The sequence below is a fragment of the Zalophus californianus genome, chromosome 10, assembly GCF_009762305.2.
Source record: "Zalophus californianus isolate mZalCal1 chromosome 10, mZalCal1.pri.v2, whole genome shotgun sequence".
Lineage (NCBI taxonomy): Eukaryota > Metazoa > Chordata > Mammalia > Carnivora > Otariidae > Zalophus > Zalophus californianus.
In genome coordinates this window covers 104081372-104107653 of record NC_045604.1, presented here as the reverse complement: position 1 = coordinate 104107653, position 26282 = coordinate 104081372, and the positions used below count along the sequence as shown (strand labels likewise).

The following is a 26282-nucleotide window of genomic DNA, read 5'->3' as shown; positions in this document are numbered from 1 at the left end:
ACTCGTGGCTGTAGGCTGAAAAGTTTGTGAACTTCTGCAGAAATAAATGGCTTTTTAAAAAAATATTTTATTTGTTAGAGAGCGCTTGAGCCAGGGGGAGAGGCAGAAGCAGACTCCCCTCTGAGCAGGGGGCCAGACGGGACTCGATCCCGGGACTCCAGGATCATGACCTGAGCCGAAGGCAGACGCTTAACCAACTGAGCCACCCAGGCACCCCAGAAATAAATAGTATTGGACCAACTTTCAGCTAGACCAGTTTTTGAGCAGAGAGTGAGGCTGTCTCCTTTTTGTCTTAAAAAAAAGTCTGCTTGATTTTACAAGGATCAAAATGTTACATTCGGTGTGTGGGCGGGGTGGGGGGTGGGGGAATAATTTTGAGCTGGTACCAGCTCACCTGGTCTCCGTCTTCTTGTTCCCAGTAAATAAGGAGGAAAGGTCCCGGGACCCAGGTCTGCTTGGCCCGCGGAGATTCTTCTCGCTGTCCTGGTAGGGGTCCGGTGGGCCGGGCAAAGTCCCTAGAAGGACACAGGCTCTGGGCTCAGAAGGCAGCAGAATGGCTAGGTTTGGGTGGGAGCAGGAGCCCTTTTCCTAAGGATGCTGGGGGAGTGGACACAGGTCACAAAGTGTGTGTGGGGGTGGGGTGGGGTGGGGAGCTGTAATCCCGGGCTTGGCTGACCTCCTAGGGCTCTGGGGACGAGGAGTCTTAAGGAGTCCCAGCTCCCACCTGGTGGGAGCGGGACCAGAGCTGAGGGGTGGCTCCTACGTCCTCATTGGTAGTGCGCTTTCCAGCGGACAAGGCATTTTCACAGCCTTATCTCATTTGACAGCTGTCTTTGAGAGGGGAGGAGCGCCGATGTCCTCATTTGACAAAGAGGGAAGTTGAGGCTGAGAGGGAAACTGGCCTCTCTGAGGTCACATGGCTGGCAAGAGGCTTTTGAGGCGGGCAGGGATGGGTGAACAGATCTGGGGAGAGGGCTGTCCTTAAAAAAAACCAGCATGTATGGCAACAGTTCTGTCGGCCTAAAACTAGGCAGTGAATGCTGGGAGAAAGAAGAGGAAGTAAGTGCCAACCCAGCCCTGCTCACCTCAGAGGCAAAGAAGATGGATGGCAGACCCATTAGATGTCCCAGTAAAATGTTGTTCAAGCTGTTAGGAGCGGCAGGCTCCGGAAGCGGGAGCGAGTGTAGGAAAAGTGTCTGGTCTCTGCTGGTGTTTTTCCTGCAGCAGGTGGGTGGGACCCCGCCAGGGCCTCCTGGCCCAAGTCAAGCCTCCACAAATATTTCTCCAGCTCCACTCATGTGCAGAGCTGCTCACGGTCTCGGGGGACCTCCTGTTCCTTCTGCACACCTGGGCCCATAGCCCCATCTGGGCTCCCCATAGACCTCCCCTGCTCTGGGCCTGCCCTTTGCCTGGGCTCCCCCTGCACCTGCCCTTCCCCTATGCTCAGCCCCTCCCCCACCTGTGATGTGCTTGGCTTAACTGGGCAGGGAAGGACAGCTTCTTAGTCACTTCTTTGGGCCACAGGTGGAAAGTTCTAAGGCCTGTGTGCCCCCCTCCCCCACTCCTATTTCTCCAAGTGCCCTTTGGCTGTGTCACAAGAAAACAAGGGCAGGAAGTTGGCAGGGGTAGGGCGGGGCGGGGGTCTGGCCACCTGGCCAACCTACTTCTGGACTCAGAAAGCTTACTGAAGGGCTGGGACCATGGATGAGGGGCACCTGAGTAAGGAGGCTCTGATGATGGAGTGCCCATCCTGTTCTGGGCAAGCCCTCGGCCTTCTCTGGGCCTTGGTTTACCCATCCGTATCAAGGCTGTAAGAGTCCCTGCCCTACTTACTTTCGGGGAGGCTGTGATGAGGTCATCACAGGAAAGCACTTATTGTCAATCTCGAAGGGTACTTATCTCTGTTGTTCAGCCCGCAGGCGTCCTCGTGAGCTGTTCCTCTGAGCCTTGTAAGGAAAACCTGGGAGGTGTGGTCCAGGCAGAAACCATCCCTGTTTGTGTTGGTGTGTGTGCCTGTGGGAGAGGGGGTGGAAGTGTAGGGGAAGGTGGGGGAGGGTATTTGGGAACCAGGAGAGCGCCTCCTGCCTTACTGAGTGCTCGAGCATTCATTGAGCACCCCTGCTTCTGTCCTCTGGGAGCCCCCAGCCTCATAGAGGGGCCAACCACAACGCAAGACCTTGACTTCCCCACCATGCTAGATTGTCCCAGCCGGCCCTGTGGTTTGTCAGGCCATCCGCATGGGATCTCAGAGGCCTCCCGTGTGCTCAGGGCTCACAGATGACTCCAACCTAAATCGCTCTAAAGCACGCACACTTGCTGATTCTCCCGGAGGAAGCTCAAGGACACGCGGCCACCCCAGGGGGCCGGGCTTGGTTGCTGGACAATGCTGTGAGCTCAGGGAGCCATGTTGGTGGGGACCATGTGGAGGGTGAGGGGTTCCCTTGATCTAGCCAGGATGAGCGAGGCCCAACCCCTCTCCCCCATAAAGACCCCCCCCCCAAACCCTGCCCTGCTTTCTTTCACCACCATTCAGTTTCCAGAGACATCTTTCTAAGGTGTGTGGACCCCTCTCTGCCTGGCATCCAATGCCCTTGCCCATCCCGGGGCTCGGTGATCTTTGGGGCAGAGGTTTCTGGCCCTTTCTCTCCGGCCCCTCCCCCACAACCCCAGGGTCTGGTCCGACTGGATTCCTCCAGGTTCCTAGAATTAGCTCATTTCCCCAGCGCTGGTACCTTTGCCCTCCATGTTGCTTCTTCCCAAATGTCCTTTTCACCCAGACCTGCAGCCTTGCACAACTCCCAGGGGCCCCATTCGTGGTGATTCCTGCCCTCAGCGCCCTCTGCACATAACCCGAGACTACAGCCCACCCCCCACACCCCCCCCAGTTGTGCCCTGCGGCTCCCCTTCCCTCCTAAGCCCCCTCCCCAGTGCCCCACCTCCATCCAGTCTGAGCTCTTCCTCCCCTTTCCAGGTCTCTTGGGACTTTGCCCCCACCCTGACGTTATCTGACCACCGCTCTGTGTGTCTTCCTTGAGTAAACAGTCTTTTGCTGGGCTTATGCTCCCGGGGCCTGGCCCATGGCTTGCTCTCCGTGACCTCCCCCACTCAGTTTGGGCCAAGTGGCCTCAACCCCAGCAGGAATTGGCCGAAATTCTGCTGGTGGGGGCGGGGGACAGGCTTCCTTCTCTCTTCAGCCAAAAGACCTCCTCCTCTGGCAGGGCTGGGAAGCCTGGTGGTGGGAAGGGAAGGGATAACAGGGGACAGACCCAGGAGTCCTGGTCCCCCAGCCGCTCGTTCCCCAAAGTGCCCTCATCAAGCCCACGCCAAAATCGCTGGGGAGGCAAGTGTCCAGATGGTGAGACTCGGAATAGTAATGATGGGGCCAGAGGGGACGGTGGTAAGGACCGGACTACAGTAATCAGGGTGGAGCTGCTCTTTGATATTCCCAGGACTTCATCCTCAGACCCTCTCCCTGAGGGTCCCCGCCCTGTCTGCCCACCCAAGCCTGGAATGAGGGAGCCCTGAGGTGTGGGGATCCTGGTATTCAGGACCCGACCGTGGCTGGGGCTGCTTGCCCCATGCGTCCAGGTGCTTGGGAGCTGTGACTCAATGTCTGTCTCCAGGCTGACCTCAGCAATGGGCCCGGGGGCAGGGGGAGAGGGCAGTTTCCCCCGAGACTGGCTCTCCAGGAGCCTGACTCAGGGGCCCATCAGCCTTGAAGTGCCTTTGTTGGCCCGGGTTCAGGAATCCAGAGAAACTGGTCAGGGGGCAGGCCCCAGGGACTGAAACCCCTCCCTCTGCTCCCGCCCCCACCGCAGAGCCATATAACCACCCCTGTAGCGGGTGCAGAGCCCGTGGCTGAAAGGAACCGTCTAGGCACACTGACTGGGCTTGTGCTTCTGACTCCGGAGAGCTGGAGAGCCGATCCGGCGTTTCTGGACTCCAATTGAAAGTCTTCCCTGTGGACGCCGAGGGTCTGTCCTCAGCGCTTGGATTCCTACAGCCCCCAGGGCCGGACCCCCACCCTTCCAGGTCCTAGAGCCCCGCAGACGCTAAGCCATGGCCTCCATGGGGCTGCAGGTGATGGGCATCGCGCTGGCCGTGCTGGGCTGGCTGGGCGCCATCCTGAGCTGCGCGCTGCCCATGTGGCGCGTGACGGCCTTCATCGGCAGCAACATCGTCACGTCGCAGACCATCTGGGAGGGCCTGTGGATGAACTGTGTGGTGCAGAGCACCGGCCAGATGCAGTGCAAGGTGTATGACTCGCTGCTGGCGCTGCCGCAGGACCTGCAGGCGGCCCGCGCCCTCATGGTCATCTGCATCATCCTGGCACTGCTGGGCGTGCTGCTCTCCGTGGTGGGGGGCAAGTGCACCAACTGCGTGGAGGATGAGAGCGCCAAGGCCAAGACCATGATCGTGGCGGGTGTGGTGTTCCTGCTGGCCGGCCTGCTGGTCATGGTCCCCGCGTCCTGGACGGCCAACACCATCATCCGGGACTTCTACAACCCGCTGGTGGCCTCGGGCCAGAAGCGGGAGATGGGTGCCTCTCTCTACATCGGCTGGGCGGCCTCGGGCCTGCTGCTGCTGGGGGGGGCCCTCCTCTGCTGCAATTGCCCGCCCCGCACCGACAAGCCCTACTCGGCCAAGTACTCCGCCGCCCGCTCCGCCCCAGCCAGCAACTACGTGTAAGGCGACTCAGCTCTGTCCCGCCGGCTTTGTTCCTCCCTGGACTGAAGGCGCAGCCCTGTGAGCCCAGGATGGCCCCGGGGCTGGACAAGCGGGGACGGAGCCAGGCCATTGTTCCGGCAGCCCTCAGCCCCTTCTAGCCCCCTTGGACACTGACCTGAGGCCCCTTCTACTCGAGCAAGGATGGACAGAAAGGGACTCCTGTGCCACCCTCCACTGAAGGGCCGGAGGATACAGGAGAGAGGGTGGAAGTAACAGGTGTGGCGGGGGAGGCGGGAGCGGGCTCCTGCTGGCCCGGACAGCTCAGCCCTGACTTGGCCTGGGCTCTGCCTCTTGAGTGCGTGCCCTGCGCATGCCCGTGTTGGCCAGGAGATCGGCTGGGGCCTCGCTCACCCACCTGACCGTAGAGCCAGAGTTGACACGGAGTTGACAGACGGGTTTGGAGGGGAGGGGTGAAGGTGCTACAAACTGGTTTGGGTAGTGGTGGGGAGGAGGCCATGGAGGCTGCCCAGGCAGCCCGCACCCCTTCCTGCCCCCACCCTGCAGCCTCAGGGCTCTGCCTCGGCAGCAGGACCCCGGGACTCTTGGGACTTGCGACATCTGCCACCCCTGCCAAGGTCACTGGACATCCTGGGGACAGCTCGGGGGTGGGGGGCGGTCTCTCTCTGGCCTTCACTCCCTGGAAGTCCTGGGCCTTTTCCCTGCCTCCTCTGTGGTTTGTTTTATAACTTAAGGAGATCTGTTTGTCATGGTAATTACTATTATTTTCTACAATAAATGGGACCTGTGCACAGGAAGACCGTATCGTTTCTGATTTCAGCCATGAAGGTGGGCAGGGCGGGGCTAGAAGCCTGGGCGGGGGGCCGACGAAGAACAGGACCACTGTGATGTGGCCGGGACAAGAACACTTAAAAAAAACGGTTTTGAGGAGTTGTGACAAATCAGAGCTGGCCCTCACCTTGGAATCACCTTCCTCAAAGCCCTTCATTTGGTAAAAGGTAAAGCCATACATAGGAAACACGCTGTGTGCCCAGGACTGTGGTGAAGGGTTGGGGACCCCCGGAGGGAGGCCAGGTAAGAACACTCAGCCCTGGGAGTGGGCCACCTGCCCTCTCCCCCTCTTTGTCCCCACTTTGTCTGGGAAGCCAGGCCGGTCCGCTCGCCCTCTAGGTCCCATGTCCTGGCTTTGGTCCAGGCTGTCCCTGCTGTGGGTCTGGAATGTCTTGTTCCTTTTCTCCAGCCCCCTGAATCCTGCTCGTCCTAAAGGCCCAGCTCCAAGGCTCCTTCCTAATGAGCCTCCAAGGCACGCTTGGAGCCGAGCTTTTAGAAATGAGAATCCTGGGCACGTGAAAGTATTTGGTCAAGGCCAGAGGCATGAGCACGGGTTTCCTGGTCCTCCAGTTAGGGTGAGAGGACCTGCCACCATGGCAGGCGTCAAAATGTCACATCTGTGGCCCTATCATGCCTGGCGCAGGGACGGCCCGGGGTGGGAGCCCTCTCTGTTCCGTCTCTTCTCATTTCCGTCCTTCTCAGGGACAGATGTCACCTTCCTGGGGGAGAGAATCAGAGCCAGAGGCCTGCAACCCCTTCTGGGACTCATTTAATAGGCAGAACTCCCCGAGGGGCAAGGTTGGCACAGGGGCCCCATTTTACAAATGAAGCAGAGGAGGCCCAAGGACGGGCCTGGCTGAGGTCACACGGAGAGTCAGAGGTCAGCGGGGGGCTGAGAACTGGGCCGCACTCCCTCCACCTGGGCCACATCCTGCTTCCGGTACAGGTAGACAATGCCGGAGATGAAGCCATCACAGTCCGAAGTTCCAGGCCCCACCTCAAGCTCGGAAGTGGCGAGTTCCCACCGGTCCACGGGCCAGGCCACCAGGCGTTGCCACGCCCCGGCCCGTTCCAGCCCGTCCAGCGTGGCCTCCAGTGCCTCCTGGTAGCGCAGGTTGGATGGGTTGGTCCTGGTGGTCAGACACACCAGCCCCCCTGGAGAGGGTGGGGTGGGGGAAGGTGGGTGGGGGAGGGGCAGGAGCCTTGGTTCCAGGCTCGAGGCCCACCCCTTCCCGGGAAGGTTGTCCCTTTCTGCTCCTGTCCTCAAGGGTGTCCTCAAGGGCATATATCGTCTCAGCTTTGTCCCCGGGCCAGCCTTTCCCCACCTCCATACCTCGGCGGCTCACCGTTCCCGCCCCAAGAATACCCTTCTGCGCCCTCAGCCTGACAGCCTCCTATGCACCCTTCCAGGCCCAAGTTACCCTGGGAATTCTTGGCTTAATCCCCTGGACGGGGGGGGGGGGGGGGGGCTCCGTCCTCACTGCTCACCCAGCCCCTCTGCTGGAGGATGTGGCTGTGTCTGGAGGCACAGGAAGGACTGCACAGTCATTAAGCACTGGCTGAATGAATAAATGACCTATCCCTTCGGGTCCTCCCCAGGCACCTATAGCATGCCCAGTGTGGGCTCAGATACATGTAGGAGAGATGGTGTCTGGAGGGCTTCCTGGAGGAAGGGGTGAGGAGAAGTAGGGCCCTGCGCGATGGGTGGATGGGGCTCCGTGGGAGGAGAGGCTCCAAAACAGGGAAGTCTGTGCCACGTGGGCAGACAGACGGGGCTCCGGCCAACTGAGGGGCCTGATGAGCACGGGCTGGGCTGGTTCTGATGGGAGCTTCCTGTTCTCTCGAGCCCAGTCACTGCCTCTCTGACCCCACTCAAGACCCTGCGTCTGTCAGCCTGCACAGTTCCCTGAGGCCGAAGGCTGCCCAGACCTGTCCAGGCTTAGCGACAGGTCCTGCTGGGCCCAGTGGGGGCGAGGGGGGCAGGGAGAAGATGCAGTCTTGCTGCAACAGGGGCACCTTTGGGGCTTGCTGGCCCCGTCCCGCAGCCGAGTCAGGGCCCCACCACCCTCCTGCTCCACCATTCCTCTTTCTGCCCATGACTTCCTGCGGCTGTCCGCCTGACTTTTTGTTTCTGCCGGTGGCCGCCTTCTGTGTGGGCTGCCTTCACTCCCCGGCCCGGCCCCTGGAAACACCGCTCTTCGGTGTGTACCTGCAGCCCGGAGCACAGCCCAGCCGGGCACAAGGCACACGGTCGGAGCACAGTGAACACAATCCTCAGCTGCACATCAGTCCACGTGGGGAGTTTACAAAAAGTGCCTACCGTAATCCCGTGGGGGCCGGGGCTGTGCCACTGCTTGGAGGAGAGGAGACAGAGCCAGAGAGGAGAGTGAAGCTGTCCGATGGATAAGAGGCCACCTGGCTACCCGTCTGCCCTGCCCGTTTGCCTGGGTCTGTTGCTGGTGGCCGCCGGTGGCTGGGATGCGAGGCTAGGCTATGTGACCCAGGGCAGGCCCCGGCCCCTCGCCTGGCCCGAGAGGTTCTGAGGCTGGTGTCTGTGCGCATGGTGAGGGGGAAGGTGTGTGCCTGGGTTGGATAGGCTGCTCCTCACCTGGCTTGGTGACTCGCAGAAGCTCAGGTATAGCACTGCAGGGCACCTGGCCGTCACTGAGGGCACCCACTATCAGCACTGCATCGAAGGTCCCTATGCAGAATGTGGAGATGTGCTGTGGGGGTCTGTCTTTGTCGTGGCCTCATGATACCCAGCAGGAGGGACCAGGCCTGCCACTTGCAGGGGGATATGGCAGCTGTGGCCCCTCCTGGGCTGACATCAGATCATGGGATGGAGTGCTAGAGAGAGGGGGGGAGGGGCTCACGGGGGCTCAGAGAGGGTCTCAGTGAGGCTTTGGGGGGGCTCAGTGTGGGAGGGGGCTTGTGGACGGGGATGGAGGCTGGACAAGAGAAAGGTGCCTGGGTGGGAGGGAAGTACCTTCAGAGCTGGGCAGAGGCTCCTGGCCCAGAATGCAGAGGCTGAGGCGCTGGTAGAAGCCACGGGCTCGGGCCTGTTCCAGCATCTCTGGGCTCCCATCCACTCCATGCAGCTGGAGGAAGCCCCGAGCCTGCAGCTGAGATTGAGGGGGGCGGGGACTCAGTCACAGTTCACACTTGCCATCTCCCAGCTGGGTCCCTGCACCTGGGGAGGGCAGTGGACCCCGCTGTAAATGCAGTCCAAGTATTTGGGACCAGTGAGTCTGAGGGGGGAGGCAAAGTTCTGGGGCCAAAGTTCTGGGTGAAAGGAAATTTGAACAAATGCGGAGCTGAAGAGAGGGCAGGGGATCCAGGGAGGCCTCACCTCGGCAGCCACCAGGCCGGTGCCACAGGCCACATCCAGGATCAGGGCAGCATGAGGTGGGCCCGGAAGGGCTTGGGTAAGGCAGTCCACTGCGAGGCGTGGGGCACGGTACTGCAGGGCGGCCACGTCCTGGGGACAGAGTGCTTAGCCGACCGGTACCCAGTGCCCCACTGTTTGGGGGATCTCCATGTGGGGTTGTCTAGGAGTCAGCCAGGTCAAGCTGTGTGTGTGTGTGTGTGTGTGTGTGTGTGTGTGTGTGTGCGCGCGCTCGTGCGTGCCCACTCACCAGGGCTCCAGCCCTGCCGGGGACTCCAGCATGAGATGCTTTCCTCTGCCCAGGGGCGAGGATTAGAGAGTCAGTGCACAGCCCGCTGCTGGGAACTGCTCTGCTGGCCAATGCAGCACTCTCTCCTTAGTCCATAGTGACCCCTCCAGAGGCACCTCCTCCAGGCGGCCCCTCTGTCTGGGCTGCAGTCCCAGGACGGGGAGGTCTTGGTTCCTGATTTCTAGGGGCTGCCAATGTGGAGCCATGGGGCTGGCCAGAGGGCAGGACTGCTGTAGGTGAGCCGAAGAGGGGCTAGTCCTTGAAGGGGGCAGGACTGCAGGGGCTCACCTCATTCTCACAAGCCACCCTGGGGTGATGCAAGGCTAACTCTTCCCACTTTACAGATAGGAAAGTTGAGGTTGGGCGAGCAAGAGAGGTGGAGGTGAGGAGCCTGGCCAGTTTACCTGGTCATAGTCCGGAGCCCAGCGCTTATAGAAGTGCAGCTTGTCGCCCAGGTCGGTGATGCCGTGTAAGACCCCCACCCGGGACCGCGCCTCAGACAGGCTCCGGCCCTCCTCCTGAGCCATCCTCCTGTGGGGACCCAGCCTCCGTTATCTCGAGGCCCACTGCGATCTCTCCCATTCCCAACCCTCCACCCGCCAGGCCATTTCATAGGCGGTGACAGTACACACAGGGCGAGACTGGACACGTGGGCTTCAGGGCTGGGGGGACGGTGCTCCCCGCAGCGGGAAGTAGGACCTGCCCCCACCTCCCCACTCCCAATGCGGTGAGCCGGATTCTAGCACCGGAGGGATCTAAGGAGGTAGGGGGTCAGAACTCACCGCCAATCCGACTCCCCTGCGGTGTTTAGAGCCCCGGAACTCGGGGCGGGGCCTGTACGGCCGTACAGGCCCCGCCCCCACCGCCCTCGATGATTGGCTTTCCGCTATGAGAAAGTACCCAATCAAAGGGAAGCGCTGGCACCGCCCCTCCACCATCATCCAATGAGCTCAAAGTTCCTGGCCTTTCTCTAGCCGGGGAAGATCTGGACTCCTCCGAAGCATTTTCAGGGTTTCCCAGTTTAGGAGCATCTCTGTGCCCTCCCGGCTCTCGACGTCCTTTGTATGCTTTTACTTTTAGGAAGTGAGGGCCTCTGAAATCTTATGGGCAAGAGGGGGACCTAAGATCAGCCTTCCTTTCTTTAGAACGGTCACCTTGGTCTGGGCAACGCCATCCAGTAGAACTTTCTGTGGCGATGGAAATGTTCGATACTGGACGTTGTTTGATATAGTAGCCACTAGCTACTGGGCAGTTGAACATCGGAAATGTGGCTAGTGCTACTGAGGGACTGAATTTTAAGTTTTATTTTGTTTTAATAATTTAAATAGCCATCTGTGGCTAGTGGCCTCCGTATTGGACAGACCGGGGATCCTTGCTACTCAAAGTATGGTCCCAAAACTTGCAATCTCTGTGCCAGCATCTTTAGCTTGGGTTCCTCCAGGGGCGCCCTTAAGAGGGGAACTGGTTAGAAATGCAAATTCCTGAGCCCCTCCCCAGACCAAGTGAATCAGAATCAGATTGCAAGAGGGGTGGGGAGGCCCCAGAAATCTACTTTAAACAGACTCTCCAGGTGATTTCTGTGCTCCTAGAGTTTCAGAAGCACTAGCCTAGAGAACCTTTGGGGATCAAAGTTTGGGCAGGAGGAGTTTGGGAGCCTGTCGCAGTTGTCCAGGAAGGAGGTGTTGGTAGCATGAGCCTGGGTAGCAGCCATGGCTGTGCAGAGATAATGGATGAAGTTCGGAGATGTTTCAGTGGTAGAAGCCTGGGCAGCAGGGCTTTGGTGATTGAGAGTGTGTGGCATGGGGAGGGGAAGCAAGCAGTTGGGAGTTGAGCCTTTGGGTTGATGATGGTGCCATTCACAAAAAGGGAAGCCGGGGAGGAGAACAGGTTTGGGGCAAGGAGGATATTCACAGTTTGAGGGTGTTGAGTTTGAAGTGTATATGTGAAGACGTCCAGGACACTGTTTGATGCAAGTCTTGAGCTCAGGAGAGAGGTCAGGCTGGAGACAGATTCAGGGTCAGGAGTATAACCAGTGGTGATTGAGGCAGCTGGTAAACGTGAGATGTGTGGGGAGAGAACAGAAAGAAAGGAGGACAGGGCTCAGGACCCAGCTTGAGGACCCCCAACCCTTCAGGGAGGAAGAGGAGTGTCTAGGAGAGCTGGAGAGAACCCAGAGAAGTCAGGAAGGATGCCAAGGACAGAGTGTTTCAAAAAGATGAGGGATGGCCAACACTGAGGTGGTTTAAAATGAGGCTTCAGAAGTGAGCACCGTCTATAGGGGTGTGGAGGTCTTTGGAGGCCAAGGTAGACCCTGCTAGTGTACACCAGTGGCCAGATTTACTTCCTCTTTCTGAGTTAGACGTCGTGCCCCAGCCTCGAGCAGTTTCGGGGGAGTGGAGCAAACCCAGATTTCAGCTGTCACCTGCCAAGGGCCGAACCCAGATCTGTTTTGGTCCAAAGGCACACGGTGAGTGTGCTGTGAATCCGTTGTGTTCAGCTGCAAATAACTGAACACACATAACAGCTACAGCTTCAAGACAGAGGGATTGACAGGGCTCATCAAGGAAGCTGAGACTGGGCAGTCTGGTCAGAGGCTCAGCTGTGCCATCAGGGACCCATGCTCTTGTCATCTTCCTTCTCTGCCACCTTTTGCACGGAGGCCTTTGTGCTCATGACTGTCACCTCCTCATGGCTGCTATGCCTCCAGACAGGACAGGATGAAGGGAAAAGGGTAAAGAGCTGGGCCAGCTCAGACTATTCATCATCACAAAAGCTTTATTGGAAGCCCAGGGCCGTGAATTCTACTTCATCCTAGTGGCCAGATGAGCGGTCGCTAGCAGGTGAATCGGGAGGCGGAGGTTGGGGGCAAGGACTGGCTCAGTCAGCCGACAGTGGGGGCCCCATCTCTACAGCCTCATGTTCCATTTAGGCCAATAAATATTTACTGTGTACTTTCTGTTTATCAGGCCCTGGGCAGGGTGCTGGAGTCACAGAGATGAGTCAGAAACAGCCCCCACTCTACCCTGGCCTAGTGGGGCAAAAGGGAGATGGGTGTCTTCTCCTGTTCGGGCTCTGCTCATTATCTCCTCAGTATCTGTGTGCAGGCTTTTCCCTCTAAGCCACCCCCCCACCCCCGGTGTCCAGGACCACTCTTTTGTCTGGGGTGGGGGTAGGTGGGCGCTGTGGTGTTGAAAGATGTCGTCATGAGGAATGACCCTTTAAGTAAAGTGGATAGCCCCAAAGGCAGTCTTGTTGGATCATCAGAGGGAACCTGGGGAGGCCCTGGAGGGACTGCATATCTGTCTCCATAGTCTCTCAGTGCCTCTGCTCAATGGTGCCCCACTCACTGATGGGGGGCTTCCTGGTTTGTGAGCACCAATGTGGCTCCTACAGCAATGGCTTCTAGGCCTTGGTGGAGAGCAAGACTTGCCATGGGGGGTCCTGGTGGGAGCTGATGGTCTCAGGATGCCGCTCTGCTATTCCCAGGCATGAACCCCAGGCCCCACTGACTGCTCTCCCCAGAGCCCACTCCATTCCTTCCCCTCGAGAGCCCCAGGAAACCATCCTAGTCTCAGGGCAGGAGGTGTTTCTCTGACACCTCAAAGGTTTCTGTGTCCCGTTATCAGCCCGATTAAGTCCTAAACTTTGGAATCCCAAAGTCTTTCCTGTTTTGTTTTGTTTTTTTTTTTTGTGCTGACAATGACCTTCCCCTGGAGCAATGGACACCATCCAGTCCGCCCCCCAAAATGGTTTGGGGGTGAAAAGGAGCAGTTTATGTTTCATAACTGTTGTGTGGCCTCACCGATGTACAAGCCAGAGGCCAAGGGCTGCAGGTGGCTGAGGCCAGGTGAGTCACCCTGTGGCCAGAGTGAGTGGCGGGAAAGGGTCAAGTGGACAAAGGTGAGGCCATGTTAGGCCAAGAGGGCCCACAGGCAAGACATAGTGATGCCAATGGGCAAGAGTTCTGAGGGGGAAGGCACAGCTTTTGGGGGCCAGGCATGTGAGGGTGGGACGTGCGCATGCGTGAGGATGTGGGGGTCAGTCGGGATGCTTCTGGATGCAAATGCCGGGAACCCAACCCAAAGGGGTTTAAATAGTAGGGGTTCGCTGTTTAGTCTTAGCAGAAGTCCACTGGTCTGCGTACCAAGGCTGGCCCCGTGGCCCGCTGATTTTTCTTTTTCAAAGATTTATTTATTTGAGAGAAAGAGAGAGCATGAGCAGGGGGAGGGGCAGAGGGAGAGAGAATCTCAAGCAGACTCCCTGCTGAGCGAGGAGCCCAACGTGGGGCTCGATCTCATGACCCTGAGATCGTGACCTGAGCCAAAACTGAGAGTCAGGCACTCAACCGACTGCGCCAGACAGGCGCCCCGTGGCCCACCCACTGACTTCACCAAGGACCCAGGCTCCAGTCTCCTGTTCGTCATTTTGTGTTTGCTCGGAGGGTTCCTTCTGGTCACAGGATGGTGGCAGCACCTCAGACGTTCATGTGTCCTCACATAGAAACCACGAGGCAGGCTGGGCCTTGTCTCCTTGTCTCTCTCTTTCTTTGGAGGGAGGACATTTTCCCAGGAGCCCCAGAGGCTGGGAAAGGGAGGTCTGGTACTTCCAGGCTCCGGTGTGGGAAACGAGCCCTGCCTGTGGGAAGCAGGGAAGGAGGGGGGGATGGCTGCTGGTGCAAGGTGCAGCCCCCCGCTCCTCGGTATGTGCAAACGCGAGCGCTTCCACCTGCCTCTGTGTCTGATGGGTGGGAGCGTCCCCAGGGGCCGCGGTCACCAGGCCGGGACTGGCTCTCTAACCCTGCAGGGGCTGCCGGAGTTGTAGCTTCAGATCTGCATCTCACAGAGACGCCCAGATGGCAGTGTGGGGAGTGGACCCCAGCCTGTTGTAATGATCCGGGCCAGAGCTGGAGTCCCGAGCAGCGCGGGGGGGGGGACGGGGGCGGGGGCTGCCGGGGAGGGGCTGCCACGGGATTGACAGGTTACAGGGTGATTGGGGACGAGAGAGCAACTTCCCTTCTTTCTGGTTTCCTGTCTCCTTTGCTGCCCTTTCTTCTTCTCTCCCCTCTTCCTCCTCAAGTCGGAGAGCGCCCCCCACCCCCAAGTCCTGGGCCCGTTCTTGGTCTCTAACTACACCCACTTCCTATATGATCTCATCTTGTCCCGTGGTTTCAAATACTTTTTATATGCCAGCGATCCCCAAAGAGGTGACTCCAAGCCCTGACTCTCCCCTGAACTCTGGACTTGTGCACCCGATACCTCCCTGTGGAGGCCACGAGCCTCTCTCTGGCATCGCTCCCAAACCCAGTTTTCCTTGTCCGTACTCCCAAACCTGCCCCTCCTTGTCCTCCAGAACCACGGTGCGCCCAGGGGCTAAGTCCAAGCCATTTTTCTCTCATCCCACATGCCCATGGCCTCTCCCCTCTGCCCCTGCCACTCTGGTCCTGTTCACCCTCCCCTCTCACCCAGACCCCTGCTGCAGCCTCCTCCCTGGCCTCCCTGCCCCGCTTCTGCCTCCACCCACAGTCCATTTTCCTCGGAGTAGCTAGAGGTAGTATGGACTACTGTTTTTAAAATGGAAAATTTCAAACATACAAGAGATTAGCACTATAGACCCCATGTTTTTGTTGATCAGTTAACAAAATATGCCCAACCAGAATGATGTTTTTACAGTGTACATTGTTTTTAAAGATTTTATTTATTTATTTGAGAGAGAGAGCACAAGCAGGGGGAGGGGCAGAGGGAGAAGCTGACTTCCTGCTGAGCGGGGAGCGTGACATGGGGCTCGATCCCAGGACCCTGGGATCATGACTTGAGCCAAGGGCGGATGCTTAACTGACTGAGCCACCCAGGCGCCCCTACAGTCTAAATTTGATGAGCTTACTCTCCTGCTTAAAACCTAAAATCCAAATTCCTTACCACCCTCATCCCTAACCTCTTTCCTCACTCCACCATCCTAGCGTCTGCTGTTCCTGGAACATGCCATGGTTACCCCAGGACCTTTGCACTGCTGTTTTTGGTCTGGATCACTCTTCCTTCAGACCTCTGCTTGAATGGCTTATTCTCAGCCATCAGGTACCCACTACCCAGAATGAACAAATGTTAGCATTTTGTCATTATTGCTCCAGAATATGTGAATGTAGAAAAAGAGAAGATTATAGAGGAAGCTGAGACTCCCTCTGAATTCCTCCCTCCTCCATCTGCTGCCCCAGGGACCCAGCTACCACCCTGAACGGGCAGGACCTTCTAGGTCTTGTTTTTCTATTTTTACTACATGTGTCTGGAACGTATAATAATGCTTACTGGGTTTGAGAAAATGTATATGAATGCTATCATTTTATAGCTATTACTCTGTAATTTCCCCTTTCACTTAACTCCCCCCCCACCTTTACTATGTTTTTGAGATCTTTCCACATTGCTGTTTACAGATCACATTCATGGTAACCACTGCTTAGTCATCCCTCAAACAGATACACCCAATTCATTTATTCATTTCCCTACTGATGGAAAATGACGGTGCCGCAAATAGCCTTGCACATGTTTCTTTGTTCACAAATGAATACTTCTGGAAGGAGTGCTTTACAAAATAGGGTTTGCATTCCGGTAGGGGGTAACGAAAACAATTCAGTTCATTGTAAAATCGAATGACTAGAAAGTACACACTGCACATAGTAAGGGCAATTATTGTCTTGTGAACTTGTTTCGGTTTCACATATGTATGCAACGGGCAGCTGCGAATAACACCTTTCTTACCATGGATGGCTCTCAGAGTCTGAGAACCCAACGTGGAATTGCCAGGTGGGGGCACGCGTCATGTTGGATGCTCTGGTTGCCCCCACCGACTCACCGACACATTTTGTCAGATTTCTTTGGTTTTGCAAATGAGTATGAGAGAGTATCTCATTGTGGTTTTAATTTGTGTTTCCCTCGATTACTAATGAAGATGCACAGCTTTTCATAAGTTTGTTGGCTCTTTGGGTTTCCTCTGCTGTGAGTTGTCTTTGCCTATGTGTTCTGTTGAGTCATCTGATTTGATCTTACTTATCTTTATGTTTGTAGGAGTTCCTTAGATGTTCTGTATATTCTGGATACTGATTCTTGGACTGTTTCACGAGTTGCAAACATTTCTCCTAGGCTGATGCCACCTTTTGGCTTTGCTCATGATGTCTCTGTACCAGATTCAGCAACAAAGAGTTTATTGGTCCCTTGGCCCAGGACAGTGGCGGTGGGGATGTGGGGGCAGAAGCTAGATGGCCAGTGGCTGCTGGTGGCAATAAGATGTCTGCAGCATTTATTTCAAAAGCATGGTTTAAAAGGTCAGGTGAGGGGGCACTGAGGGACATTTTCCTTTTAGTAAAAATTGTGTATATTTAAGGCATACGACTTGATGTTTTGAATATACATATATGTTGTGAAATGGACACCACAATCCAGCTAATTAGTGTATCTATCACGTCTACAAAGTTACCATTTGTGTGTGTGTGTGTGTGTGTGTGTGTGTGTGTTGAGAAGATTGAAGATCTATCTCCTTAATAAATTTCAAGTAAACAATACGGTATTGTTAACTGTGCGCACTATGCTGTACATTAGATCTCTAGAACTTATTCATCTTTATAACCGAAACTTTGTACCCTATGACCAACCCATTTCTCCCAACCCCAGCCTCTGTCTGACAACCACCATTCTTTCGGTTTCTGAGCTCGGCTTTATTAGATTCCATGAGTTGGTGAGATCATGCAGTATTTCTCTTTCTGTGTCTTGCTTATTTCACTTAGCATAATGTCCTGCAGCTCCATCCATGTTGTCAGGAATTTTCCTTCTTCAAGGCCAAATAATATCCCAGTGTGTGTGTGTATGTATCTACCTATCAATCTATCTATTACATGTCTACCTATCTCTCCCGTGTTGGAATGTAAATTAATACAGCTACTATGGAAAACGTACGGAGGCCCTCAAAAAATTAAAAATAGAACTACCTCAGAGCCTAGCAATCCCACTTCTGGGTATATATCCGAAGAACTTGAAATCAGAATTGTGAAGAGCTATCTTCTCCCATATTCACTGCACCAAAATTCACAATAGTCAAGATATGGAAACAACCTAAATGTCCTTCAGTGGATGGTGGAACATTTTGTTTAGGACACAAGAAGCCTTTAGGACACAAGAAGAGAAAAGAGCAAGCAGGGAGGGGGGAGTGGTTGAGGATGGATGGGTGGTGGGTGGGAGAATTTGCGAGAGAGAGGTCTGAGTGAGCTGGCAGAAATCAAGTACACTAAACATATTGGTCCTGAACAAATTGATCAAGAAACAAATTAGTGAAAATTGTATTTCCCATTGCTGTTTGTTCATTTGTTGATTTTTGCACTGCACAGGTGTGACTCTGCAATCAGTTGCTGGCATTTATACATTTTTGTCCATTGATCACACCTTTTATTTGGGGGATAAATAATGTTTTTGAACAATGGGATGGTCTGGCCACTTTATATCCTTTTCAATATTTTTAAGGCATTTTTACTCATTTTTGTGTTCAAAATTTTATTGAATTAATTTTTAAAAATTTTTTAAAAGATTTTATTTATTTATTCATGAGAGACAGAGAGAGAGAGAGAGAGAGAAGCAGAAGGAGAAGCAGGCTTCCCCACTGAGCAGGGAGCCCGATGCGGGACTCGACCCCAGGAGCCTGGGATCATGACCTGAGCCGAAGGCAGACGCTTAACCATATGAGCCACCCAGGCGCCCTCTTGAATTAATTTTAAAAGGTATCATTGACCCTTCTTTATATTTGGCCATGTACTGGAATTTCAAAAATGTAGTCTTGGCCTCCAAGTGAGTCCCCTGAAAGTGGTTTGGTTGAGATGAATATTTCCATATGTTGGCTTATGAATCAATTCAATTCATGCACCGTGGAGGTCATCTCTTTTTACAAATTTGCACATGTTTTAAAGCAAGTTTGCCTAACTTGTAGCTTATTTTGTTTTGAAAAATTCTTGGGTTAACTTTCCATTCCACAGGTGCTGACTTCGTTGACTCGCCAGCCGCCAAGCATTGGTGCCGGGCCAGGTGCTGCTCAAAGCCCTTCTCAGACCCTGTTTCATTGACTCCTCCCCATAGCCTCACCCGCTAGATTCTACAAAGTATATCCCAGTTTTACAGAAGAAGGGACTTGGGGCGGAAGCACAGACCTGTGAGTAAGTGTCAGAGGTCAGTTCAGATCCAGGTTCCTCTCTCATTCGTCAGTTCTTAATTATTATTTTTGTATTTAAGTGGCTTCGATAAAGTCATTTTTAGACAGCCAAAAATACAAATTCCGGTAACTATGAAAGCATATTTATCACTTTTGTGTACTTCTGGGGGGGAGGGGAAATGAAGATTTGAAATAGAGTGAGATTTTAACCCTGGAACATGAAAGAAAGGAGAATATTTATCCAGATCATTTCCCGTGGTTTCGCCTCCAGCAACCCAGGCATGACGAGACACGCACCGGGCGAGCTCCTCGGGATGACGCACGGTTGTTGTTACAGGGAAACCAGCCTCCCAGACTGGGGACAAAATAGCAACGGAAAACTTTCCACCCAGTGGAGCATCGCGCGCAGGTGCGCCGGGCTCCGCACCGCCGGTGTGTGCTGCCCCCGCGCGGCCGCACTGTCGTCCTGCACCCGCAGGGGAGCGCACCTGAGAGCCCTCGGGCCCCAGGAATCGGAGCAAGTCCAAGGTGGGCTGCCTGCGCTCCTGTAGCCCTAAGTCCTGGGCTGGGGAGGGGAGTCTCTGCGCAGCAGGGCACGGGGGAGGAATGGCGCCCTCTCGCGTCGGGCAAGGCGGCGGCCACTCGTAACTGGGTTAACCCACCTGGTCCTCCCTGTTACCCTGCAAGGTGCAGACAGGGCCGGGAGGGGAGGTCGTTATAGCGCCGTAGTGCACGGATGGCCTTGAACCTAGGTGTTGAGTAGGAAAGAGAAGGGGATGGAGGGCTCCCGGCCTAAGAACCCACGTTCTTGGCAGGAGGCTTGGCAGGAAGGTGAGGAAGGAAGGTGGGGGGCGGGGGGACTCTGGGGTTTCCGGCCAATGGTACTGCATGGCGGAGGCTAGGTGTGGGGGAGCTCCTGGCCTCTGTCACTGGATTTCCAGGCCTTTAGTCCCCTCTGTGTCCCTCGCCTCCTGTGGTCTGAGCAAGCACAGAGCCACAGAGAGGCCTTGCTGAAATCTCGCTTGGGGACCAAGCTCTGGAGGGGATGGGGGGGACCCCTGACAGTGCTGGGACGGAGACCCAGCTTGGTCTTGAGAGATGCCCCGAGGGGCTGCCCTGGCAGTCCTGCCCGGACTACATGGTCCAGGGGGTTTGGTCAGTGTGAGGTTGAAGACCATCGACTCACCTTAGTGACAGTAGAATTCTTGGTATGGCGGTGCTGGGTGATAGTGGGGGAGGAGAGGGAGGAAGGAAAACACGTCAAAAATCCTACTTTCTGGCCCTACTGTGTGATTCCCAGCAATCTGTCAATACCTTCCGCAAACCCACGCCTCCTCCCCACCCCCACCTTGGTGGACAGCACCACCATCCGCCCTTCATCCAAGCCTTCTGAGGGGGACCCCTGACCCCTGCCTTGCTTTACCTCTCTTTCTTCAACCCTCTGTTGGGAGACAGGTGCACAGGTCTCTCATGGTTCCGCGCACTGATCTTTGATCTGGGTTATCTTTTCAAGATGTCTGTGTATCAGACAACCTTGGAATATATGGCGTCTCCATCTGGGGCAAAACGCAGGCATGCTCCAGCTTGATAAAGATAATGTCTCACTCAGGAGCAAAAGGCAGGCTTGCTTACTGCCCATTACAACAGATTCGGGTTCTGTGAGCCCAGGCTTACTCTCTCGTAATATACCCACTGGGCGGACGGGTGTCCTATGGCCCTGTCCATGTCACACTGTGGGATTTGGGACTCAAGGAACCAATGCTAAACCCTTAGCAGCTAGTGCTGTGAGCAATAGATGGTCCTTCCTCTCTGACCCGGGAACCTCGTGCTTCTGCCAGCAGCCAAGGAACTCGGGCAGGCTGGCTGGTTAGCCTGCAAGTAGGGTACCATCTTAAACCTTCCCCTGTATATGTTGTGGATTCCTAGCTGATGGCCCCGCCCCGCCCTCCCCTCCCCCCGCCCCAGACCCCTTCTTGCTAGTCTCACCTCCTCACGAGCGGGAGGGACTGTCCTAGAGCCCACAACAATCTCTCCTTGCTGCCTCAGCTCTTGCATGGCTCTCACTGTGTAAGAGAATATTCCATGGCCCCCATGGTTCCCTTCAAAACTTAGCTCAAGGTGACCCCTTAGTGCCATAATGTTGCAGGCACACAGAGTGGGTGGGGGAGGGGCAAGGCAGAGGACAGAGTGGAGGGACTTTGCACATTTCACCCCCCCCAGACCCCATCTGTCTGCCCCAGGAGAGGAAACAAATGGGTGAACAGGACTGCCCTGGGCAGAGGTCATCCTTGACATTCCAGGGACTCATTATGGCAGGCTTCCATGTCCCGTTGGGCAGGTTGTATCCTGCACAAGGGTGCCCAGCCGAGGTGGCAAGTGAGGACTGAAGTCACGCTGTGTGCAAGGGCTGGGGTGGCACCCACCCTTTCTGAGGTGCACAAGGGGGCCCTCCAGTCACCCAGCCCTGCACTACAGCAGCCTGTCCTGCAGAGGGCGTGCTTTTAAAACTTTCTAAAAGGCCCGGCAGCCACCTCCTGCAGCCTCCTGGGGCCCCCTACCGGGACCAGACGGCAGAGCGAAGTGAGAAATCCCGTGATCAAGGTTCTGGATTCTCCCAGAAAATTCTAAGCCTCTGACCCTAATCCCAGCCTCCGGCAAGCTTTGTGAGATACTCCAGGCGGCCGATGGCCTCCTGGAGTGGGCTAGCTCAGCAAATTGTTCGCTTTCCTTCAGTCCTTGCCTCTCTCCAGAACTCTCTGGGGCCTTTGGGTCAGCACACTTTTTCTCCCCTGCTCTCCTCTAACGGCTCTCAGGCATCATTAAGATCTGAGAGGAAAAGTCCCAACTTCATTTCTCTGCTTTGTGATTGGGGGTGGGGTGCGTGTGTTTCGGTGGGGAGCCTGGAGGTTTGGGCAGCTGAGGCTTCCATCTGTTTCCAAATACTGTGTCACCCGTGGCCCTGGGGGTCATGATTTCTATTTCCTGGGCCTTTGGTACTTTGGGATTTTCACGGATGTGGGCAGGTGCGGCACCCAGCCACCCTCAGCCACGGTTTGGGGAAGGGCCTGACAGATTGCTGGGAATCATGCAGGCCCCAGGGCAGTCCATCTGAGGACCTTCTCCGGCGTCCCTGTGGGCAGGTCAGACGTGGAGACTGGGGCAGTCTCCAACCAGGAAGAGGACAGGACGGAGAGGACAAATACCCCAGTTTTTGTGTAGGGCAGGGGCGGGAGGCAGGTAAAAGGGGGTCTCTTGCGGCAACTGGGTCCCCATGGTAACTTGGCCCCCACCTTGCAGTATCTGTGAGGTCACCCTCCCTCTCCCAGCTGGAGGAAGAGAAGGGCCAGACATGGAGGCCGTCCCTCTGGTCAGATCCAGCCTCTTGGGGATTCTGCTGCTGGTGGTGAAGCTCTCAGTGCTGGTGAGTGGGGTGCAGGGGGCACTGGGGTGGGGTCCTCCCAGCCCTTCACAGCCACCTCGGAGCTGTTGGACCGCATGGACCTGTCCCAACCGGTGGCATTAGGTGACTGCCTGCCTCAGAAGCCCCACCCCCAAGCCACGGTGCCCGTGGTGGGGTGCACAGCCAACCCCAAGTGGCTATCTCCCACACCACCCCCTAGGGCTCCAGGTGGTCCTCTGGACAAGGGTGCGTGGGGTCCAGATAGGGGGCTTTTGAGCTCTGAAGAGGGGCTGTTCAGCCCCAGGACTCAGGTGGAGTTTTCCCGTTTACAGACTCTTTCCCCACTCAAGCTCACTCTTTTCTCCCCTTGGATGGGAGACATCATATCCACCCTGTCACCCAGGACAGAAGCCCGATCTTCTTGGGTCCCTCTCTCTCCGTAGGTCCCTCAGTCCCTCGGTCACTGCCCCCATGCCTCCCATCTCTCTACCCCTAACGGCACTGCCCTTTGCCCCCAGCCACCCTCATGACACCAACAGGCAACCGGTGGGCAGGAGAGCCCAGGTGTTTGGGAGACAAAACCTGCCCGGGGTTCAAATCCTGCAGGATCAGAGGGCTGAGGGGGATGGATGGTCACTCCTTCTATAATAATAATAATAATAATAATAATAATAAACCCACTTCCTTCTGTCTAGAGTATTATAAATACTCACTTCAATCCAAGGGAAAGAAAATCAAGGATAATATGAAATACTTTCTAAAGCCCCTTCCTGAGAATGGAGTCCTTAGAAGTGGGCAGATAAAGATCATTCTTGTTGGGGCAATTGAGGCCTGGAGAGGAGGCCCGGCCCGGGGTGGCAGGTGGGGCACCTCCCCCATATGAGTGACAACGGGTTGGCTCTCCCTCCCTCCTGCAGCTGGTCCAGAACCGGGTCCACCTCTACAATCTCCTGCTCCTCAAGATTCTCCTCTTCAACCACTGGCTGTTGGGGCTGGGTCATGAGGCTTGGGGGTCCCGCGGCCGCCAGGCCCATCCAGCCCCCGGGGTTGCCGCCAGCCCCCTGGGGCGGGCCCTGCGGGCGGGGTGGGGACTGCTAGGCGTCCCCGTGTGGCTGGGGCTGCGGGCGCCCCGGCTGGTGTGGGCGGGCGTGCAGCGCTGGGCCCGGGCCTTGGGCCTGTCTGCGGCCACCGGCACGGAGCTGCTTCTGTCCTGCCTGCACAGCCTGATGCTGGCGGGCTTGCTGCTGTTGCTGCTGACCTGGAGGCTGTGCCGGAGGGCCCGTCGCTGCAGCCTGGCCGGGCTGCTCAGCAAGGTGGGCGGGCCGGCCGCGTGAGGGCAGGCCTGGGGGCCCTGGGCCCGGCCATTTGCCCATCGGCTCATCCCCTCCAGGCGCTGCTGGACAACCGAGTGGTGCCGGAGCTCCGAGCCCTGCTGAGGCGTCTGTACTGGTGGGTGGAGACCCCAACAGCGCTCACCTGGCACCTGGCCTATCTCATCACCTGGACCACTTGCCTTGCCTCCCACCTGCTGCAAGCTGCCTTTGAGCACACAGCCCAGCTGGCCCAGGCCCAGGAAGCTGAGCCCCCGCAGGGCTCAGGACCCTCGTCCACGTCCCCGCTCCCCGAGCCCCTGGGCCCCAAGGCTGGGCCAGCCCTGCCGGAGCATGGGACCCCTGCAGAATAAGTGTGTCCCCATTTACCTTTCTGGACCTGGTGTAGCCTGGGGTCTCGCTCTGTGTCCCTCTTCCCTACTGGTGGGCGTGTGCATGTGCGTGTGCGTGTGTGTGTGTGTGTTCATGTGTGCCCTAGGGCTGCCTCTGGGAAGGAAATCATATTTCGTGGGCCCTGGATCTGTGCCAGGTAACCCTCTCAGACACTTTACGTACGTAACTTTGTTTAAATCTCATAGCATTACAGGTTTCAGGTTTGATTAGCTCCATTTTCCAGATGAGAAAATTGAGCCTCAGAAGGTTGAACATTCCCAAAGTCCCCAGAGTGAGTCAGGGGAAGAGCCAGCACTGGGGCACAGACCTAACTTTCGCTAGGTCTGTACCCCTGATTCTCAGGACTGTCTGTGCCCAGGGCTTTAAGGGAGATGGGTCGTTAGAGACTCTGGCCTCTGGGGGGTGCTAAGGCCTCACATTGCAGAGATTTAGAAAGTTCCTTTGAGAAGTAGTGACTCCTGAGCTAGTCGGCAGCTAGCCCATCCATTCATTTACACTCAGCCCCTCATTTTACTACTCAGCTGCCCATCCATCCATCCACCCATCTGCCTGTCCATCCATCCATCTGCCCATCCAACCATCCATCCATCTGCCTGTCCATCCATCCATCCATCCATCTCCATCCATCCATCCATCTGCCCATTCATCTGTCCACCCATCTGTCCATCCCTCCGTCCATCCCTCCATCCATCCATCTGCCCATCCATCCATCCATCTGCCTGTCCATCCATCTGCCTGTCCATCCATCCATCCATCCATTCATCCATCCATCCATCTGCCCATCCATCCTTCCATCCATCCCTCCATCCATCCATCTGCCCATTCATCTGTCCACCCATCTGTCCATCCCTCTGTCCATCCCTCCATCCATCCATCTGCCCATCCATCCATCCATCTGCCTGTCCATCCATCTGCCTGTCCATCCATCCATCCATCCATTCATCCATCCATCCATCTGCCCATCCATCCTTCCATCCATCCCTCCATCCATCCATCTGCCCATTCATCTGTCCACCCATCTGTCCATCCCTCTGTCCATCCCTCCATCCATCCATCTGCCCATCCATCCATCCATCTGCCTGTCCATCCAACCATCCATCTGCCTGTCCATCCATCCATCTGCCCATCCATCCATCCGTCATCCATCTGCCTGTTCGTCCATCCATCCATCCATCCATCCATCCATCTGCCCATTCATCTGTCCATCCATCCGTCCATCCATCCATCCATCCGTCCATCCATCCATCTGCCCATCCATCCATCCATCTGCCTGTCCGTCCATCTGCCTGTCCATCCATCCATCCATCCATCCATCCATCCATCTGCCCATCCATCCATCCATCCATCCATCTGCCCATCCATCCATCCATCCATCCATCTGCCCATCAATCCATCCATCCATCCATCCGTCCCTCCGTCCACCCACCCATCCATTCATTCCTCAGCCTGTTTACCCACCCACTTACCATCCATCCACAGATCCATCCATCTGTCCATCTCCTGGGAGAGGGAAACATCCAAAATCTCAGCTGAGGGAGCTAAGCAAGCTCAGGTGGCTGTAGGGCAGACTCCCCCTGCCCCTGAGGCCAGTGATTCCGTGAGAGGAGGGGGAGGGATGGTTTTGTGGGAGTCAGCAATCACCTTCCATTCACTCCCAAGCCTGAGGGTGTGTGAGTATGGGGAGATGTTCCAGAGAGTTCTGCCCTGTGTTCGCCTTCTGTATTCTGGTTCCTGGGGAAATTAGGGCCAGATTCCTGCCCTGCCTCCCATATGGACCGGCAGATGGCCCAGGGTAGATGTGGGGTGAACTTCTGGGCTCCTTCTCTGAGTCTGACAAGCAGACCTGCCTGCCCCTGGGGGAGACATCTGAAGGGCTCCCATCTGGCCCACGAGGCAGAACATCTGCTGGGAAGGTGCTGGAGTAAACATGACGGGGATTCCAGAACATGCACACAACTTGTAGGGAAAGCCGTGTGCTGAGGTGTGTGGAGTTGGCCCATTGCTGAGGTCGGGGACTGGGGGGAGTGGGAAGGAGGCCCCAGGGCAGGCATATGGAGCTGCATGGGCCCAAGCTGGTGCTTGACAGGACTGTGGCCTGTCCTGTGGGTCCTGGCAGGGAGGGAAGGTGCAGGTGGAGAGGGGCCTCAACGGCGAGAAGGGGACAGGAAGTGTGATGGCCTGCACCTGGTGGGGGGCAGGGAAGGGGGAAATGATGGGAGCCAGGTTGGAGCTGGGGGATGGGCTGGAGGCTGGGACCAGCAGGGAGGCTGGCGCAGCCCTGGCCAGTGGGGCTAGGGGCAAGACTGTGTATGTGATACTAGTATTTTTCCTTCTACTAACTTTTTAAAACATTACCCACAATACGGACATATTAAGATAAAAATGTTTCCTTCCTCTCTGGTTTGAAACTTGAGAGAAATGGGGTCATCTGTGTGCTGTGTATCTTTCCAGCCCTGATGCGTTGCACATATGCAAGCCTGCAGGCACGTTCCCACGTTACACCTGCAGATCCGTCTCTGACGGAGACCATCCTACTACACACATCATTAGGCCAAAGGCTTCTTTGCCTTTGACGACATGCCACCCACCCATTTCCAAGTCGGTCCACATGGATGTCTTGTCCTTTTGAATGGCTGCATTGAGGTCAGCTTCCAGTTCTGCCCTTTCCCTTGGGGAGCTCCGAAGCACCGGAGAGGGTGGGCCCCAGAGGAACGGCATGCGGGCAGGGAGGGGTGCAGGTGGGCTAGAGCCCCAGCCCTGGGGAGCTCCTCCGTGGCCCTTCACCTG

General features: G+C 56.3%; 3 protein-coding genes across 6 annotated transcripts; 2 read left to right on the top strand and 1 right to left on the bottom strand.

Annotated features, from left to right (window-relative positions):
• Positions 1–3834: 3834 nt before the first annotated feature.
• CLDN4 (claudin 4) lies at positions 3835–5483 on the top strand. The gene has a single exon (XM_027612052.2). The coding sequence runs from the start codon at positions 4060–4062 to the stop codon at positions 4687–4689; it is 630 nt and encodes a 209-aa protein (XP_027467853.1). The 5' UTR covers positions 3835–4059; the 3' UTR covers positions 4690–5483.
• Positions 5484–6274: 791 nt separating this feature from the next.
• METTL27 (methyltransferase like 27) lies at positions 6275–10025 on the bottom strand. 3 transcript variants are annotated; one of them, XM_027612226.1, is made up of 6 exons: positions 9974–10025; positions 9596–9722; positions 8867–8995; positions 8504–8639; positions 8126–8218; positions 6275–6672 (listed from the first exon to the last, which is right to left on the bottom strand). In XM_027612226.1, the coding sequence occupies exons 2-6, from the start codon at positions 9716–9718 to the stop codon at positions 6392–6394; spliced, it is 762 nt and encodes a 253-aa protein (XP_027468027.1). In that variant the 5' UTR covers positions 9719–9722; positions 9974–10025; the 3' UTR covers positions 6275–6391. The 3 variants fall into 3 exon arrangements, with proteins under 3 accessions (XP_027468027.1, XP_027468028.1, XP_027468029.1); XM_027612227.1 differs by lacking the exon at positions 8126–8218; XM_027612228.1 differs by lacking the exon at positions 8867–8995.
• Positions 10026–18777: 8752 nt separating this feature from the next.
• On the top strand, positions 18778–24114 carry TMEM270 (transmembrane protein 270). 2 transcript variants are annotated; one of them, XM_027613048.1, is made up of 4 exons: positions 18778–18899; positions 21669–21792; positions 22689–23084; positions 23162–24114. In XM_027613048.1, the coding sequence occupies exons 2-4, from the start codon at positions 21721–21723 to the stop codon at positions 23453–23455; spliced, it is 762 nt and encodes a 253-aa protein (XP_027468849.1). In that variant the 5' UTR covers positions 18778–18899; positions 21669–21720; the 3' UTR covers positions 23456–24114. The 2 variants fall into 2 exon arrangements, with proteins under 2 accessions (XP_027468849.1, XP_027468850.1); XM_027613049.1 differs by lacking the exon at positions 18778–18899 and adding an exon at positions 20876–20951.
• Positions 24115–26282: the final 2168 nt, after the last annotated feature.